This window comes from Macrotis lagotis, chromosome X, assembly GCF_037893015.1.
Source record: "Macrotis lagotis isolate mMagLag1 chromosome X, bilby.v1.9.chrom.fasta, whole genome shotgun sequence".
In the NCBI taxonomy this organism is placed as follows: Eukaryota; Metazoa; Chordata; class Mammalia; order Peramelemorphia; family Peramelidae; genus Macrotis; species Macrotis lagotis.
This window is the reverse complement of record NC_133666.1, coordinates 598,421,842-598,442,626: the sequence shown is the minus strand read 5'-3', so window position 1 is coordinate 598,442,626 and position 20,785 is coordinate 598,421,842. Positions and strand designations below refer to the sequence as shown.

Below are 20,785 nucleotides of genomic sequence, written 5' to 3'. Positions count from 1 at the left end.
TGAGGTGTACTCATTATGAGATAATCTGGAATGGGGGGAAGAAAAGGAGGGATGGTTTTGGTAGAGGAGTAGAAAATTTTCCCAGCAGTACCTATATAGTTACTGTTGTGGGTGCCCAGGTCAACTTTAGATTAAAAATGTACTGGGCAGTATCTGGTACAAGAAGCCTACAAGCTTACACAGCAGTTCTGATGGCTATAACTATGATTATTATTTAAGATGATGAGTTCCTGTTAAACATTAGTAAATTCCCTATCTCCACCTTCAAGTACACCCACTGACTCACTCTTACAACTGAACAGGAAAAAAAAATTCCATGTCTATATATTCCTGACTCACCAAAATTCCCATTTTCTTTTTTTCTAGTTAAAGAAGAACTTACTTGGCCATGCTGTTGTTTCAGACATCTTGGCATCCTGGGCTGTTATACGTGAGCCTAGTATGGCTCCTTTGTCTCTGGGATGTAGGTGAGAATATTGAAAATTTAACATAAATACCAGACCTTGCTGACATTATTTGGGCTTTAAGGATTGCTCTTGGGAATAATCATCTTCTCCAGGAACTGAGAATGAGTTTTTTAAGCACAGATCAAGATCTGGAAGAAGATCTTTGATTCTAGTCCATTCATTTCACAAGTGAAGAAATTATTTCAGGTTAATTCTATAAACAATTAAGTGACTACTAGATGACAAAGTGGATAGGTGCACTTGGTTTCCTAAATTCAAATTAGACACTTACTAGTGGGCAAATCATTTAACCCTGTTTGCCTTAGTTTCCTTATCTATAAAATGGACTGGAGAAAGAAATGGCAGTATCTCTTCCAAGAAACCCCCAAAGGACATGATTGAACATTTCTGTTGTCCTAAGTGTTGGTAATACAAATAAGAAAAAGATTATCTTTACTCTCAAGGAGTTTAAAATCTAATTGGAGAAGACAATACACAAAAGGAAGGGAGGAGGTACCAGGACATATCTAGTTCCTTGGAGTTGAAGCCAAGCAGAGATGCTGATGGAAAATGGAGTTACCAAGATGGTTCTGAGCCCCCTTAAAAGAAAGACTTTGGGAGGAATTTAGGGCTCTGCTTTCCAGTCCTCCAATCAGAATGGAGAAGCAATGGAGAGTGAATTTAGAAGGTCTTGAGCATCAAAATCTGAGTCAATCCTCTTAATGATGAGATTTCAGCTGATCAGTTTATTCTGAAAAGAGAATATGGATCCTTGGAGTCAAATCAAACTAAGGTCGAAAGATAGTAAAGATCTTGCTCAAGAAAAGTCAGGTAAAGGTATTTGAACACAGGTTTGACCACAAATCCTGTGTTCTTTCCCCTATTCCATGCCATCTCTCTAATAGTCTTCATGATTAATGAACAAGCGTATCATGGCCCACTCCAAGTTCCAAGTGATATTAGTTTCTAATTCTAGCCCTCTCCATTAGTTTGATGGGTATAATCCCATTTCTTTCACTAACTGACTATATAACCTTAGCCAAATCAATCCCTTCTGGGCAGATGTCTCTTCTTCTGGAAAACTGTGCCCTCTACTATAATGAATAGAAAAGGAGATTATTTGAAGTGTGTGTTAGGGAACAGGGTGAGCAGCAGGTCTCTCTAGACCTGGTTCTATGTTTTTGTCTTGATATGGAACTCCTAGTGAAGAAAGTTCTTCTATCAAAAAGATGCTCTGCTAATCTTAACAGTTATCTGGACTACTGAAAAACTAAAGTGACTTGCTCAAAGTCACACAGATTACATATGTCAGAGGTGAGAATTTAACCTAGGTCTTCCTGAATCCAAGGCCATTCTACCCAACTGCCTCTCTTATGAGGCATAAAATATCTGAGATAGCAGTTATGAAAAATTGTTCAAAAACATATAGAAATATACATCTATACATAAACACATACACAGAGAGAGAGAGAGAGAGAGAGAGAGAGAGAGAGAGAGAGAGAGAGAGAGAGAGAGAACACATGATAGAGAAAAGAAAAGAATGCTAGACTTGGATTCAGGAATGCTAGACTTGGTTTTCTTCCAACACTTGAGACTTGAAAAGAGACATATTTCAAAGAGGATCTAAATAATATAACATCTCTAATTGTGAAAAGGATTAATAGCTGTTGAAAATATATATCTTGATAAAAACAATGTCTCTAATTATCTCATTGGCAACTTTGAACTATTTATAAAGTAGTAAATATTACATATAGTTATGTACTAGGTGACCATGAGAAGTCAATTAACTTCTCTAAAGTGTTAATTTTCTCAGTTGTGTGATAATAGAAATAATAATAATAATGATAACTAGTATTTCAATGGTACCATAAGGTTTGTGTCTTCATTACACCTAGGTGGTAAGCACTATTATTATCACCATTTTGCTAAAGAAAAAATTCAGATTGATGAAGACTAAAGGTCTTGCCCTGGGTCAAGTTGACAAATGTTTGAAGCTGAAATATGAACTCAAGTATTCCTGACTCCAAATCCAGCACCCTAACCACTGCACCACCTGCTAGCCACCTAAATGTACTTATATTAGGGGCAGTAGTACCTATCTTAGTGACTATTATGAGATTCCTAGGAGTATCTATGTGGGAGGGTAGTAATACCTATCTTAGTGGTTGTTGAGAGGCTCAAATGAGATAAAATATCATCCCCTTTTATTCTCCATGGTAATCATTTTATTTCCTGTATATCCCAAGAAGATGGCATTGATTGTGAACAAGGAATTCTGAGAATTAACAATGTAGAGTAGAAGGAGTACAGAACCTCAGAAAACCTGGCCTTAGTCCTAACACAGTCATTAACTAGTTGTCTGTTCCTGAACCAGACCATCCACCTCACTGAGCTTCATATGCCTCATCTGTAACATGAAGTGACAACTGGATGTTCTCTGAGGTATCATATTCTGAGATTCTAGGATACGATTTTTCTAATGAATTGTCTTCACTTTTCAGGGTCTACTATTAAGGGAGAGTCTAAGAAAGAAAGCGGAGTAGCTTTTCTAGCTACAACTGGTAAGTTGTGAGCACTTCATATCATCTCATGCTCTTGCTACCTTTCGAAATACATCAGTCTCCCTATACCACTCTACACCTCTGTACATCTCAATTTAATATCTATTAATTATTCAGTTTAATATATATTAATTATTCAGTTTAATATATATGAATTATTTTATATCATTAATTTATATATATGTATATGAATACATACACACACACACACACACACACACACACACACACACACACACAGAAAGGACATTTCTTTTCCCCTGTACTTTATGGGTATGATATGAATAAGAATGAAAGTATTTTGAAAAAGTTTTATATATATTTTATCATCCTCTTAACTATCATCATCATCATTATACTTTCATCATCCTTTGTATCCTTTCTTTTTTTCTTCTTTCTAATAATGTATTTACCATGTAGTGGGGGCCGTACAATATACTGGGAAAAATACAATGGACTAGAAGTTATAGCCTGATCCTATCACTAAGCAGATGTATGACCTTTTGACAGTCAATTACTTCCTCAGGTCCTCAGTTTAATCCTCGACAAATGAGCTAGGTTGAGCCTGATAATTCCTTAAGGTAACTTACCATATTTATCTTTTTCGTGTATGTGTGTGTGTGTGTGTGTGTGTGTGTGTGTGTGTGTGTACTATGGCACATATAGTCAATTTTTGTCAATTAGACAACTAGAGATAATATCTTATCACTATCTACATTCCCTAAAGCTATTGATTATTCCTTCTCTTCACAATTAGGGCCTTAATGTATTTTATTTAGTCTATCTCTAATATAACACTCTACTGACTAGCAGAATTAAGATTAATCCTCTTTAGGAGAGTGTCTTCCAATTTGAATTCTCTTTACTTTTCTCCCTTCCTATTCAGCAGCTCAATAACTATATGATTAGCCTGTGAAGTCAGAACTTTAAGAAGTGTAATTGTACTCAAAACAAGCTCAGTTGTATGGTACCTTACCATTACTTCAGTTGTTTTAAGTTTCCTACATTTTCTTTTCCATATACATACTGTTCGATGACATCTTACTGCAAAATGGAAGCTCCTTGAGGTCAAGGACTACTTTCTTTTTGTCCTTGTATCTTCATTTTAGAACACAATATCCAAAGATACTTAATAAGTGCTATTGCATTGAAAGGACATAAAATGAAGTGAAAAATCAAGTGATTTCCCCTTAAGTTCTTCAAACAGAGGCTGTATGAATATTTCTTGAGTATGTAATGAGGTGGTTGGATGGGAGATTCTTGTTCAGACATAGGTCAAATTTCATGGCCTCTCATGTTTTTTCTTTTTTAATGGTTAGCAAAGTTTTTTAATTTATTTTTTCCAATTGCATAGGATTATAGTTTTCAACATTCATTCTTTTACAAGTTTATGAGTTCCACATTTTTCTACCACCCTCCCTTCATTTCCCCTTCCCATGGCAACAAACAATAGTATTTAACATAGTATTTAACACAATCCCATATTAGTCATGTTGTAAAAGAAGAATTAGAACTAAGGGGGAGAAAGCATCTTAGGTCCTTTCCAACACTGACATTCTATAATCCTCTGAAGATTCCACACTAGCCTATATTTTGAGTCAATGAAATATTTCATTTATCAAGTCAACAAACATATATTTGATACCTATTATGTACCAGGAGTTGTGTAAGTGCTCGAGATGCAAAGAAAGACAAAAAAGATGCTTCCTGCTGTAGAGGACCTCAAAAATCTAATGGGAAGACAACATGAAAACAACAAAGAACAGACAATAAACAGAGTAAAATGGAGATAATCAATAGTGGGAAAGTATGAAGATTAAGGAGAACTAGGATAGATTCTGTAGAATTTTATCTGGGACTTGAAGGAAATCAGTATAACTAGGAATCAGAATTCTGACTAAGATTTCCAAGACTCGGAGACAGCTAATGAAAATGCCCACTTGGGAGATGAAGTTTTCTTTATAAGGAATCAAAGGAGGAAAGTGTTAGAGAACATAGAGGGAATAAATGAATGAGAAGACTGAGAAGATCGGAAGAGAAACTTAAAAAAAATAAGCAGAGGATTTTTCATTGATTGATGAAAATGCCCCCCATGTAACTGCTGAATTCTTTTTCAGAGCTGCCTGCAAGGATGATTGATCTGTCTACAGTTAATCTTACAGAACTAGTAAATGGGATGCTGACCAAAGCCTTGAAAGGTAAGAAGAAAGGGAGTCTGGTCCTAAGAAAAGACATCAGACCTTTCTTTAATTCCATTTCCTTGTCTGTAAAATAACAGTTTTAAAATCCATCCTAACTGGGAGCAGCTAGATAACATAGTAGATAGAGTCAGGAGGACTTGAGTTCAAACCCATCCTCAGGCACTTAATAATTACCAAGCTATGTGACCTTGGGCAAATCACTTAACCCCATTGACTTGCAAAAACAAAACAAAACAAAACAAAAAAACCCATCCTAATCTACAGAGTTATTGTCAGTTTCAAAAGAAAAAGGAATTCTACTACAAATTTTAAAAATTGTCTAAAATGCATTGTAAGAGTAATGTAAATGGTAGATGTTTTTTACATTGCAGATTCTCCTGATAATTAAGAGAGGGTAGGATGGACTAGAAGACAGTAGAATAGAATAGTAAGACAAGGGATCAAGTCCCATATTGACTATGTGACCCTAGGAAAGTTATTTAGCCTTTCATTGGACCAGTCACCTCTCTAGTAAGTTGTCAATATTGTTCAGTCATTTCAGTCTGACACTTCATGACTTCATGTGGGGTTTCTTTGGAAAAGACACTGGAGTAGTTTTCCATTTACTTCTGCAGCTGAAATTAGGAAATTGAAGCAAACAAGGTTAAATGACTTGGCCCATCATACAGTGTCTGAAACCAGATTTGAAGCCAAGGAAAAATAGTCATCTAGATTCCAGGTCAGGTACCATCCACTGCCCCACCTTTAATGTTATAGAAAAGTATCTGATCTATATTAGATCTTCCAAATAGATAATTAAATTATTACAACCTTCTACCTTCAAAAATCTAGAATTAACATTTCATTACATAATGGGGTCAGGGGAAAGAGAGACTGTGAACAAGAAAATAAAATTAAATGTTTAAAAAAAATATGAATCACAAACATTAAAATAACCTATTAATGTATTATTAGCAAGCTCCTGGAAATGTTACAAAAGTCCTAAAGGTACATTGAATAATGAAAAAGTAATAGATTATAAACCAGAAGAGTTGAATTTGAATGTCAATTGTGCTACACAGAACATCACTTCTATGGTCTCAGTTCCTTCACCTTTAAAAACCAAGTCATTGGACTAGATGACGTTTATGGTTTCTTCCCACTATGATGTTCTGTGAACCTACAGCTCAAGAAGAAGCAACTTCTAAATCAATTTACAGTTCAAATAGATATTCAGACATCCCATGTACAATCCATCTATCCATTAGCACAGCTACCTCCTGGTTTTTTCCCTAATATTCATTTGTTCTTTCATATTTTTTTTATTTTGCCATTGTCTTTATTGTTTTCCCTATGAACATTTGTGTTCCTTCCTAATATCAGTTCTATTGCTGTTTTGCAAAAGCTTCATCTCTTGGGAAAGAGAGGTCATTTGTCATCCCTCATCATCTGAATTCCTTCTCGGAGAAACTTTCCTTCCAAAGATGTGGCCAACATACAATTAGCCAAGAATTGTATTGGCTAATAAAGACAGAAAGATTTATTTACCATAGATGAATTAGGAAAATTTGCATTTAAATCTTGCCTCAGAGAGACTTAAAGAGCTGTGTGACCCTGGGGAAGTCATTTAATCTTTTGGGGTCACAATTTCCTTATTGCTAAAATGAGGGCATTGAAGTCAAAGACCTCTATGGTCTCTGCAAGGTCGAGAGTTATGATTCTATTACACTATTCATTTTTTAGTAATAACAGTAGCAAAACATAGCCCAAAATGTAAATTGGGATCCTACTATGTATTAAAAAAAAAACTAGTTGCACTAAATTATCTTTAAAATCCCTTTCCAGCTCTAGGTCATGGAGCTCTAAAAAGAAATGGAGTCTTACTGAACTCCAATGTGATTGAGGGGTTAAAGGCATTCTTGGTTTCATAGGGCAGAACTAAAACTTGATGGATGTTGCAAAGAGTTAGGAAAATTTCCAAACAATTTGAGCTTTTCGATAGAGAAACAGACTGCTTTAGGACGCAGGAAATCTTCAAAAGGATCTTTGGGATGACCACACTTTTCAGTCATGTTGTGGAGGAGTTTCTCATTCAAGTGAAGATTGGATTAGATGTAGATGACTTTAAACTTCCTTCTGTCTCTGAAATTCTAATAGAGTCCTGAGACCTGTAGTCAAGAAGACGAGTTCAAATCTGGTCTCAGATACTAGCTGGACAAGTCACTTAACCTCTATCTGCCTTGGTTTCCTCAATTGAGTATAGCACCTACCTCCCAGGTTGTTGTGAGGAACGAGCAGGATAATAATTGTAAAGTTCTTAGTATAGTACTTGGTAGGTGCTATATAAATGTTAGCATTATTATTGTTATTATTATATTATTATTATTATTATTATATTGTATCTATAATTTTCCTATGGTCCTTATCACATGTTGCACTGTAATATGGTTATCTGTATGTTTATTTTACACCCTTTTACAAACAGTTTACTTCTTATGGCCAAGAAACACTTCTCTGGTAAATGTCTAACAATAGATACTCCAGAAAAAAATATACATGACACACTTTTGAGTTTAATTACATTATTAATAGTTTTTCCAACACTTTTTAAAGCCTAGACTTTAGCTATTAAACAAAGAAAGTAACAGTCCTTGGTGGGCAGGAACCAGGTTAAAATATAATTGGGATTTAATTAACAAAATAAATAAAAATACAATAAAACACAAATAATGTTAATATGTGGTTTTTCTTAGTCCTTATGTAAGGGTTAGTGGCTCCATTATCTTTCTGAATTTGACCCCCCGGTCTATATATTTCATAAAATAATAAATCAAGCCCCAATTGGTAATATTTTACCAATTTCTGAAATATAAATGTTTACAATGAATATTTAACATTCGTTCCTGGGTGGTTTAAGCTGGCTTCACTGCACACTTACTTGGTAATAGTAAAAAGCTAAAAAATATTTATTGAATTTAATACATTATTGATTAATTGAGAATAATATTTGAACTCCATTAAACATTACTTTTGGATAGGGACTTGATTCATTATTTCATTGTTATAAGGAAGGAATATAGAAAACTATAAGAAAACTTCCTCTTCCAAAAACAGTATGGCTATCCAAAAACAGTATCCCTATTATGTATAATCTCACAGAATTGCCTAGAGGACTAAATGACTTGCCTAGTGTCAGCTGGGAGGCCACTGTGTATCAGAAGAAGGACTTAAATCACACTTATTTCAGACTTTGAAGTCAAGCCTCTACTACTATTGTATCCTTCCTCAGTCACATGGAACCCTCTTTAATGATTTGGAAGGTACCATGAGATTCTATAATGATACAGGAACAGCATTATGCCATTATTTTCTATTATACTATAAAAGACCAAGGGAAATGCTAGTTTAAAAGTGCCAGTCAATAAAGAATTCCAAATACCAAAATACTGAGTAATGGCAAATTTGTGGTATTTTTTATTGTTCCTTCAATGAATACCATCTAGTTCTGAACATTCTAGTCATTTGGACACTTCTAACAATGTTCATTGGATCTCCATACAAAATTTAAAACTTCAGTCCATGACCTCAGAGTTTATCATCCAGGCTGCACTTAATGTCTATCCATATATCCATTTTGAACTCATTAGATGCTTATTTCATTCTTGTTATTTGAATTCTTAATTGGCGTATTTTACTTTGTCTTCTTATGAGGACAAATAAGATAAAATTTGTTAAGTGTTTAGCACAATGACTATTACATGATAGATATAATAAATCATTGTTCTCTTACCTTCCCATGATATTTTGTTCCTTAGATATTTCCCTCCTAGAACTCAGTGTTGTTATTCAATTGTTTCAGTCATGTCCTATCTTCATGATCCTATTTGGGGTTTTTTGGGAAAAGATGATGGAGTGGCTTGCCATCTTTTCCAGCTCATTTTGTAGATGAGGAAACTGAGGAAAATGGGATTTAGTACCTTGCCCAAAGTCAGTAAGAGTCTGAGTCTTCTTTGAACTCAGGTCCTCCTGCCTCCAGCATTCTATCCATTGAGCTACCTAGTTTCCCTCAAGAAGTCCATACAGCACTCTAGGGAAAATTTGAGGGTCAATTTTGCCCATATTGCTACTCAAAGATATTGAGGTATTTGATTTCCTGAGTCCTTCTGTGGGATTTTTAAAAACCATGTAGTTGGTACACTAGAACACTGAATAGTCCTAGACTTGGGTCTTAGAAATATGAAAGATAAAGGATGAGGAAGGAAGAAATCCATGACCCATGATCCAGAGAAGCAGCATTTTATAGCAAAATGGTGTCTGGTGGGCTTTTGTCCCAGTTCCATCACTAATAAATGAGCCATTTGACTTAGGGCAAATTGCTTAAACTCTAAGCATCAATTTCCTCATCTTTAAAATGAAAGGAGGCCGTTAAGAGGATTTCTGAGTTCCTTAGCTTGAACATTTAATGACCTAATATCTCTTTGAGTATTAAATACTATCTAGTGACTTACTGTATTGTTTTTCCGCAGCAGACGGCAAAAAGTTCTTCTCCTTGTTGAGCATAACTTCTCACAGCTCCTTTGCCTTCCACAAGTTCTCGGTGGTGATTTATAACAGTAGGTACCATCAAATTGGAAAGTTTACTTTGCCATCTGGGTAGCAAAGGCAAGGGTGGGGTAAGGAGAGATGGCTCTATCACATTTACAATACATTAACTTTTTCTCTTTGCAGTTTCTAACCTGAAAATCATGGATCCCACCAAGTTTCCCACACGGTACTGTTACTGTTTAAACAATCAGACCAATGACCTCTCAGGTGGGTATAGTTTTCAGCAAGGATTCAAACCAGCATAACTTTAAAATACTATGCTTTCTTGAACTAGTCACCTCTGTCTTCATTATCAAGGGTAGAATTCTATTAATTTCATTTCTTAATAAGTGATTAATTACCCTATTAATGACTTTTTCTTTTCCCCTTTGACCATTAGAGGTCTATTGTGGAATCCTTCCTACATATTCCATTTCCTAGGCAAGCAGAACTCTAATAAATTTCCTCATAACTTTTATCTACAAAAGGCAATGGAAAAGCAATTTCCTTACAATGACTTCTCATCTAGCAATCTAAACAAGTTAGAAAACTCTTGTAGTCTTTGGGATTTGTAGGTCATAATTCTGGTTCAGTTAAATTTCCTTTAATATGGAAAATCAATCAAAAATCCAATTCAACAAACATTTGGGCAAGCCAAGAGGCAGCTTGAAACAATAAAAAGGAGGATGTTGTTGTTATCAAGAAGAAATGGGTTCAAACTCTAGCTTTGACAAATTCTACCTCTAATGGACTGGCTTGAGTACCATAGGTAATTTTTTAAAACTGTAATATATAGACAAAAATTGATAATCTGCACTAATGAAGAGTTTGTTGATCAGGATTTCCACACATTCAGAACAAAAATAACAACAAAATAAAATTCAAGTCATTATGCAAGATGCTGATGATACATAAATAAAACATGACACAGTCCTTGGCCAAGAGTGGTTTTCAGTTTTCTGGTAAGATAAAACAAGAAATTAGATAAGTATTCTATAAAGTAGGATTATAATATCATAATAAGATTAGAAGGTAGTTTAGAGGTTATACAATTTTTTTCTCTTCATTTTGTTGTTGTTATTTCATTTTTTCAGTGTGTCCAACTCTCCATAAGACCATTTTGGGTTTTCTTGGTAGAGGCACTGGAATTTTGCCATTTCATTCTCCAGATGAAGAACTGAGGCAAGCATGGTTAAGTGACTTATTCAAGGTCACACAGCTAGTACATATCTGGGACTGGATTTAAGTTCATGAAGATGAGTTTCTCTGTTTCTAAGCCCAGTGCTCTATCCCACTGTACCACCTAGCTGCAGAAACTGTGACCCAGAAAATTAAAGCATGTTGCCCAAAGTCATAAAGATGCAAAGTATCAGAAGTGGAATTGGAATGTGTAGAGGAGGAAAGGCAATGGCAAGACCCCCACAAAATTCCCTAAAAAAAAGCTTGGAGAGGGACAATATACTTTTACCTAAAGAACATAGAATGTTGCTTGAAGAATTTAGTACCTTACTGTGATGAAAGGAAGAAAAAGCTTTTAATAAGTGAAAATAGGGAAAAATGGATTTCTCTGGCTAGGATATAGATTTGTAAATGAATAGCATTCTAGAAAGGGTGAAGCCGCCCTCACCTAGAATCTGCCTTCACCACAATTTTCCAGTAATCTTATAACATTCCACGCTTGAGAAATTTTTCTTTGATTGATCATTTACACCTACAGTCCTTACCCCTACAGTCCAGCAGCCTTTCATTCAGGAAGATGCCTCTAACCTTGCAGTACCTTCTTATGAATTTTTCTTCCATTTTTAAGAATGCAGCCCCTCCTCCCAAATCATACACTTTTCACTTTTCTCTGGCTTTGCTTCTGAATTTTGGGGCTTCTTTCTCTACCACATTCTCTCTTTTTTAAAGTTTTTTTTTTGTTTTGCTTTTTTCTGCAAGGCAATGTGATTAAGTGGCTTGCCCAAGGCCACACAGCTAGGTAATTATTAAATGTCTGAGGTCGGATTTGAACTCAGGCACTCCTGACTCCAGGGCCAGTGCTCTATCCACTACACCACCTAGCTGCCCCCTCTCCACCACATTCTCAATCAGATAATTGTACCCTCTCCACTCCACCATTGTTGCTGTTATTGCTGAGTCATTTTCAGTTGTGTCTAATTCTTTAAGACCCCATTTGGATTTTCTTGGCAAAGATGCTGGAGTGGCTTGCCATAACTTTCTCCAATTCATTTTATAGTTGTGGCAACTGGTGCAAACAGGATAAAGTGACTTGCCTAGTCACTAGGCAATATAGTATCTGATAATAAGTATATGAGACTGAATTTGAACTCAGGTCTTCCTGATTGTGGGCTTAGTACTCTATCCATTATTACACCTAGCTACCCTCTTTTCCTAGCTTCTATTTATTGTGTTGTCTTAGACTATTAGAATGTAAGATCCTAAAACAATGGGAATGTCTTTCTTTTTGCTCTTCTTTGTATTACGTGCCCTAAGAACAATGACATAATAAATACTTAAATACTTCTTGTTATCGAGGGTCCTAGTGAATCTCTGGAGGAGTAAATCAAAGAATGATGAAGTGATAGGAGACCTTGGTCAGAAATTCAAAACACTAAATCAGATTAAACCATATAGATAATGATCATTCAAAGGCATGACCATTCCATGACTGAATGAAATATTAATAGTTAGCATTTTTGTAACATGAAAAAAATTGGGAAATTATTTACATACACTGTATCTATTGATCCTTGAGAAGTCAATGTTATTTTTATCACTGCTTTAGATATGAGGAATCAAAAGCTGAAAGAAATTCACAAAGACAACAAAATTCTGAGGCATAATTCAAATTAAAATCTCTTTGAGACCTTCAGAGGTTAATGACCTGGGAGGACAAGGTGGTCAAGGAGACAGTGATATGTTGATGAACACAAGAGACTAGTCTACCAGGTGTTGAATCTCCTGAGAGAAGAATTGTGGCCAAGATGATTAAAAGGCAATTCAACTGCCTCACATCCATTCTAGTAAAATCTTAAAAATAGCTCCATATTGGAAAAAAAAATCAATAAACCCGATGAGAAACTTAAGTAAATTACTTATTCGATTCTAGAAATATAAGTCAACAAAAAGTCCTCAAACAATAGGAAAGGGGACTTGTCAGAAAATTTAGCACTAGAATTTTTCTTTTTTCCATTCTCTCTTAAGTCAAATGTCTTCCTTCTATTGATTATTTCTAATTTATCCTGTATATGACTTTTTTGTGAGTATTCATTTGAATGTTGCTTTATACGTTGAACTATCAACACCTTAGAGAAAAGGGGCTGTCTTTTAACATCTCCAGGAACTAGCACAATGCTTGGCTCATAGTTGTCACTAAATAAATATTTGTCAACTAATTGATTGGTTACAGATGATAACTACCTAGCCTGATGAGAGATGGACCAGAGCCATGTACTTAAGGCTACATTGAGAGAGCAAGAGCAAAGAAAATCCCAGAGTAACCCCAAACTGACATTATAGAATGTGGAAACTACTGAAATAGGTAGCAACCAATGCCATAACCCAAGTCCTGAGGTTTGATCTCAGTATTCTGTTCTGAAACATTATATACAGCTTTGAAGAGTTAGTATGCTGAATTTCAAAGATTCACAAGATTCTTAATCCTATCACTGCTCTTAGTGTGGACATACCTTGAAAAGTAGAAGTCAGGATCCCTGGTGGCCCAGGTCAGGTTCAAACAATATCAAGCTACCTACCCAAAAGCACAGCAGGAAGCAGAGCCTAAACTATACAAAGATTCCAGTGCAAAAAATAAGATTGGAGATATGAATAAAAAGAAGAGATATGGATGATGATAATTTAAATAAATCCAGAGGTATCAAAAAATCCAACTTGGAGAGTATCACCATAATTGCAAGCAGAAATTGAGGGGGGGATTAAATTTTCACAAGAGCTACTGAATAACTAGAAGAAATAAAACAGATATTTAAAGCATAAAATTAAAGTCAGGAGGAAAAAATTGAAAGGAAAATAATTTGTTTAGAATAGTAAGTGGTAAACTTTAACCAAATAACAAGACTCTCAGAAAATTAGAGATAGAAACCAACAACTCCATAAGACAAGAAGAAATATTATAACAAAATCAAAATATTAAAGAAACTATAAAGCTTGAAAATAATACAAGAAAAATAATTTTAAAATCTAGACAATTTGAAAACTATGATTTAAAAAACCTGTACACTAAATTTCAAGAAATTATAAATGAAGATTCTATTTAAATGAGAGAGAAACTAGAAAAAAAAAATCCAAAAATCATATCCTGAAAGAAACACCAAAAGGAAAAGTCCAAGGATTGTTATAGATAGAACTCAAATAATGCAAGCATCCAAAAAAAATTGTTCAAGTAAAACAAAATCACAGTCATAATTACACAGACCTGGCAGTTTCTCCTATTAAGGCACAAAGAGCATGGAATACAATATTCCAAAAGGCATACAGATTTATAACCAAGAATAACTTACCCTGAAAAACTGATATTAATCCTAAAAGAGGGGAAAAGAAATTTTAATGGAATAGGTTATTTTCAAGCCTTCCTTATAAAAAGAATAGAGCTGAAAGGGATTTTGTAATTCAAATATAAAAGTCAAGAAAATCTAGAAAGTTATTTTTTTGAGCAATTGGAAAAGACTGAATGATGCTGTAGGGTTAACATTCTAATAGAGGGAAAAGAAACAAGTATCATTTCAGAACCCTAATATCGTCTAGGGATATTAAGAAAGTTAAATAGGAAAATAGGAAAAACAGAGGACCTGGGACTGTTCTATTCTTAAAGTTTTAAGAAAGTAAAGAAAAAAAGGAAAAGACATGCTATTTCTTATAATTGCTGTGAATGAAAAGTTCAAGTTAATATTTGGATAAAAGTGGGGTGGGACAAGAGGGGGATGAAGGCCATTATATGAACCTCATTCTATCTGAAATAAACAAAGAGAATTGAGAATTAAACACATATATACAAAGTTGGGTATGGAAATACATTAAACTGAACAAAGAAGCAGGCAGGACACAGGAAAGGCTAGTTAAGAGGACGGATAATGCCAGGGAAAGAATAATTACAAGCAAAACAAATTTCCTATACCTGAAGAAGGAATTAAAAGAAAAATATTTTTTTAAAAAAGAGCAGGGGAAGAAAGAGCATTTTTCACCAATTGGGGAATGACTGAATAAATTGTGTTATATAAATGTAATGGAATGCTATTGTGCCTAAAGAAATATTAAAAGAGATGATTTCAAAGGATCTTGGAAAATATAAACTGATGCAGATTAAAATAAGCAGAATCAGGAAGACAATCTGTACCATGACAGGACAATAAAACAGAACAAAATGCCCAGCCTTGAAAGATCAAAGCAGTGGTATTCCCAAAGAAACAATGATGAGCTGATAAAGAGCTGGTGGTCACAAAGTATGGAAAGCAGATACATTTTTTGGACATGGTCACTGTGTGGTCTGTTTTTCTTCATTATTCTTATTTGTTCCAAGGGATTTTTCCTCTCTGTTTTTAATTGAAAGAGTAGGTTGGGAAAAGAGGTAGTGATGATAATACCAAAAAAAAAGAGAAGAAAAGAAATGGATCTTTTTTTTAAAAAAATGCACAGAAGATAAAAGAAGGAAGTTCAGAAGTAAGCACAATCAAGAATTTTGAACATAATGTGATGAATGAATTAAATACTTTACAATTTCTCTGTGAATGAATTACATACTTAACAGTTTTCAGAGTTTTCTTTGTTCTACTTTATACGTAGAAATATTTGTATGTGATGTTTATAATTTCAGATAAAAACATCTACATTTTTTAAAAAGGGAGATTCACCAAGTCAAAAAATGACAATGGTGACAATAATACTCATTATAATAACTAGAAATTCTAGTGCCAAGGAGCAAATACCAAAACAATGGATGAAGCAAGGGAAGAAAAGAGAGAATATAAATACTGTGATACTAGCAGGCATCTTCAAGGATTTGCTGGGGGTGGGGGGAGAAAGAAGGATGAGTGAGGCAATGGACAGAGCATCCAGAGCACAGAATCTCACCTTGGGCAGCATGCAAAAGCCTTTATTTCAATAAACCATGGGTAAATGTCAAGCAAAGACCTGACTCATCAAAGTTGACCTAGGTGGCCCTATACAATATGTAGTGTCCCTTCCTTGAGAGAACCTAATATGGCTTTGTGATGTAGCTGACAATCTCTAGAATGTATGGGGTGGAGGTGAGGTGGGTAGAGGAGAGTAAGAAATAAGGGAAAGGGGAAAGAGAACAGTAGCCCTCTCCCTCCCCATGGGATGTGGTACCCTCTAGCAAATAGGACCTCAGGAAAGTTGTCTGATGATGGCTGAGGAGGAGAGGATGGTGGTGGTCCTTGAAAGTTAAAGAGAGTTAGCAAGGCCCTGTCATGGATGTAGAGATTTCTGATACCTGGCTAGCAGCAGATCAATAAGAGAAGAATATTCTTCCCACATCAACTCTATAGGAAAAAGTTCTGACCATCTAACCCTAGTTACAGCTCCAATAATCCTAATACCATTCATTTCACCTGATTATTTTTAGAATTAAATATGGTAAATCATAAGGTACTTAACAAATGTTAGTCATTAAATACAAGATTATGTTAGAAACTATAAAAGATTGAAGAGTATAAAGCAAGCCATTGTCCTCCATCCTCAACCTAAGAGAAGAGTGTGTAAGGGGGGAGGATAAGGAAACTATTAAAACTAGAACTAAGAAGAAATTAAGGGGAAAATGAGAAAAGAGACTGGTTGAAAGTGAGAAAAGAGGTAGGGTGAACATGATTTGATTTTTTTTTCATGTGCTTATGAACAAAGATGATAAACCTGTTCTATTCCATTTTTTTAGATTTTACAGCTCTCCTGGTTGACATCATTGGGAACTCCACTAGTTACCTCACAGAGATTTTCAAATCAACCTCCATTCTCTCAGGTTGGTCAGTCTTGAAAGTACAGGAATCATGGCATCATAATCTAGAGCTGGAAGGGTTCCTCATTGGCACTTTTAGGCCTACCTGTTCATTTTACAGATGAGAAAACTGAGACTCAGAAATGTTAAGTGACTTCTCAAGTATCACCAAAGTCTCATAGGTAGGATTTGAATCTAAATGTTCCTGACTCCAAAAGTAGCCCTGAATCCACTATATTATGCTACCTCTTTTGAATCTACATGCAATAATCCAATGACATCATCACGACCCATATCATGCTATATTTATGCATATATATATGATTAAAAAGTAATATATGTATTTGTTGTTGCTGTGGTTCAGTCAATTCAGTCATGTCCAACTCTTCATCACACCATTTGATGAATTTGGGGTCTTCTTGGCAAAGGTATTAGAGTGCTTTGTCATTTTCTTTTCCAATTCATTTCACAAAACAGGGTTAATATTGTCCAGGGTATTGCAGTTAATAAGTGTCTAAGGTCAGATTTGAACTCAAGATGAGTCTTCCTGACTCCATTCATGGAAATCAATTCACTTCACCACTTAGTTGCCCATACAGATGTCCATAGATGTACATGTGTTGTGTATATGAATGTTTATATATATATATATATACATGTATATCATACAAATACATAGATATAGATATAAGTATAGATAATAAGGCTGCATTATGAATGAACAGTCAATTAAGGTTTAATCCTGCTAACATGTGAAAATTCAAATCATTGATGCTTAGTGATTTTGCTTCTTGGACCTTCATTCCTCCATCCCATATTACATAAACCATAACAAAAAAGGTAGCAAGAGAGAAGGAGGTGACTCTTCTAGTTAATGCTAAAAGAGATTTGAGGATTATAAGGAAGGTGCAATTATAAAAACTCAATAATTTTAATTACTGCACAAGAAAATCAATCTTACAGCTATTCTTGAGTAAGAAAATGTGAACTCCATATTATGTTTTGTAATACTTATTATTTGTGTGACCATGGGCAAATAACATAACCTCCCTGAACCTCAGTTTCCTCATCTGTAATATGAGTGTACAATGACCTACTCACCTCTTTGAATTATTGATAGGGAAATATAATCTGGAGACTGTCCTACATCAATGATAAAATGATATATTATGAGTTGCATATTTGAGGTTTAGTTTGTTTTCTCATCTTATACAGTATATTGCGTAGCTAACCATTATGTTTGGAAATGTGAAAGAATATGAAAAATGTACCTATGATTTGCTCCTCTTTTGTATTTAAGTCAGCAAACAATTAACTAATTACTAAAAAGACTGATCTAGAGGGTGGAGTCAAGATGATGGCGTAAAGGAAGGAAATACCAGAAGCTCTCCCCCAGACTACCCAAATGCCTTCAAATGCTTTTAAATAATGACTTTAACCAAATTCTAGAGTGGTTGAACCCACAGAAAGACTGAGTGAAATAATTTTCCAGCCCAAGACAACTTGGAAGATCCATGGGAAAGGTCTATTACACTGAGGTTGGAAAGGACTGCAGTGCAGCCCAGGCCACACCAGCTTTGTCACTGGAGCAAGCCAGCTCCAGTCATCCAGGAACACCTGGGCAGTTTCCAGACATCTCAACCCATGGATTGCCAAGAACAACTTGGAATATTAGTGGGAAAACTCTGTGCTGCACCAGAGTGAGAATGGAGCCAGTCTAGAGCAGGCCTCAGAGCAGCCTTGACCCTGGATACTGGAAGTGGAAAGCTAGAATGCTCAACCCACAGATAGTAAGGGGGTTGGGGGAGACTGAAAGGGTTTCTCTGCTATCTCTGAGGAGGGACTCTATTACTTTGTCTATATTCAGTTTCCAATTTCAGAAAGGGGAAGTTACTGCCATATTGTAGCAGGGGCCTCCTCAAAGCTCCAGGGCAGAGGGAGTACTCATGGTCATCCACAGACCAGAACACAGACCAGAAGAGTGGTCAGAGCCTCTCATAAGGTCCCATAGGGGGTGTCCCTGAAAACAGCTGCAAAAACCCTCAAATGCTTGAGACAATGTACCCTCCATCCTGGAAGCAGAGCTCCATTTTAACAAAGAGTTAAAATCAAGTCATAGGATGGGGAAATGAGGAAATAACAGAAGAAAAAGGATATACTTTGGTTCCAAAGAAGATCAAAATACACACCCACAAGATGACAAAGTCAAAGCTTCTATATCCAAAGTCTCCAAGAAAAATATGAATTGATCTAAGGTTATGGAGGAGCTCAAAAAAAATTGAAAATAAAGTAAAGGAGGTAGGGAAGGCTGGGAAGAGAAATGAGAGTAATGCAAGAAAATCATGAAAACCAAATCAACATTTTGGTGAAGGAGATAACAAAAAAATACTGAAGAAAATAGCATCTTAAAAATCAGTCTAAAAAGAGTCCAAAAGGTTAATGGGGAGAAGAATGCATTAAAAAGAAGAATTGGTCAGATTGAAAAGGAGATAAAAAGGCTTTCTGAAGAAAATAATTCCTTCAAATGCAGAATGGAGCTGAGGGAAGCTGATGACTTTGTGAGAAATCAAGAAACAATAAAATAAACCCAAAAGAATAAAAAAACTAGAAGAAAATGCAAAATATCTTCCCCACCCGAGTAGATTACTGAATACTTTTATTTTGCATATAGAAACCACTAAGGATCTGGCCTGTGGGCTTCTTGGGGCTGCATCTTAAGTATATAGTTCTGCAATCAATACTGGGGTGGGGGGGGGAGTGAGAACAGATCATTCTAGCCTAATCATGGTGGAAAAGGTCTTCCAACAGAAGGCCAAATGATCAGGTACAATCTCTGATAAAACAGTTCTAGTGAAGCAGTAAGAACAACACAAAAAAGAGGAAGAGAGAGGGGTGTTAAGTAGCAGAGGCCCCCATCCCCAAAAACCAAACTTTTCTACCACTTGGTGCTGCCCATTCTTTGGACAAGGATTTTTACAGAAGTGACTGGCACCTACTAGCTCTGAAGCCTCCTAGCCATGAAACTTACTTGGTCTGAGGGTTTCTGAAGTTCCTTTCAGCCAGTTTAGCCTTGCTGTCCAGCTCTTCCTCAATTCTGAGAAGTTGGTTATACTTGGCCAAATGTTCAGATTGGCAGGGAGCACCAGTCTTGATCTGCCCATTGCAGAGACCCAGACCACCAGGTCTGCAGTGAAGGAATGAAGGAAACCATTACTCCCCATCTATTGAACTGGGCCAGTTTGGATGCCTGGAGAGATTCGGTCACAGATCCAATCTGGTTCACTTTGAGCAAGAGGTAGTTGCAGGCTTTCTCACTCACAGTCTTTTTAATGCTCTTGGGATTTGTCACTGTGAGATCATTACCTACCAACTGGATGCCTGCAGTTTCAGTAAAATTCTTCCAAGTTTCCCGATCATCCTGGTCAAAGGAATCTTCAGTGGATACCACTGGATAGTCCTTAATGAAGGTTTTATCGAGGTCCCCAAGCTCAGTACATGAGATGTATCTGTCGGAATCATCAGGAGATTTGAAGTCCAAATCATAGTTCCCAGACCAGAAGAATACAGAAGCAGCAACATTCATGCCAATTATAACCTTGTCAGTATAGCTAGTCTTACCAATAGCTTCCTTCAGCAGTTCCAGAGCTTCTTTATTCTCCAGGAAATTCATCTCCTATATTGGTGGTGGCACCCTGACCAGATTTCTGCTTAATCGCATTCTTCAGGTTGTGGTAGACCTCATTTCCAATGTGCATGGTCTCCCTGAAGTTTGTTGCTCCAACAGGGAGGATCATGATCTCCTACATTGCCAGTTTGTTATTAGGAATGGGAGCCACCACAGATCACATTGAAGGCTGGAATTGGCAGGATGACTTCCACATTGCCTGCAAGGTCAGCAATATGGTGGGACAAGGGGACAACTTTCTCAGCAGCTCCAGCCTTACAAACAACCAGAGACACTCCAATATGGCATTTGCACCAAATTTAGATTTATTCTCAGAGTCATCCATCTCTATCATCAATTTGTCAATCTTCTCCTGCTCC

The 20,785-nt window shown here is 35.9% G+C and overlaps 1 protein-coding gene across 1 annotated transcript in view; it reads left to right on the top strand.

Moving 5' to 3' along the window:
* Positions 1-441: 441 nt before the first annotated feature.
* Positions 442-20,785, top strand: part of HHLA1 (HHLA1 neighbor of OC90) — a 63,248-nt gene continuing 42,904 nt past the window's right edge. The window contains exons 1-6 of the mRNA XM_074202132.1: positions 442-463; positions 2,951-3,010; positions 5,128-5,208; positions 9,720-9,803; positions 9,919-10,002; positions 16,682-16,765. Of these exons, the coding sequence (XP_074058233.1) occupies positions 442-463; positions 2,951-3,010; positions 5,128-5,208; positions 9,720-9,803; positions 9,919-10,002; positions 16,682-16,765 (415 nt within the window). The remainder of the gene's footprint in view (positions 464-2,950; positions 3,011-5,127; positions 5,209-9,719; positions 9,804-9,918; positions 10,003-16,681; positions 16,766-20,785) is intronic.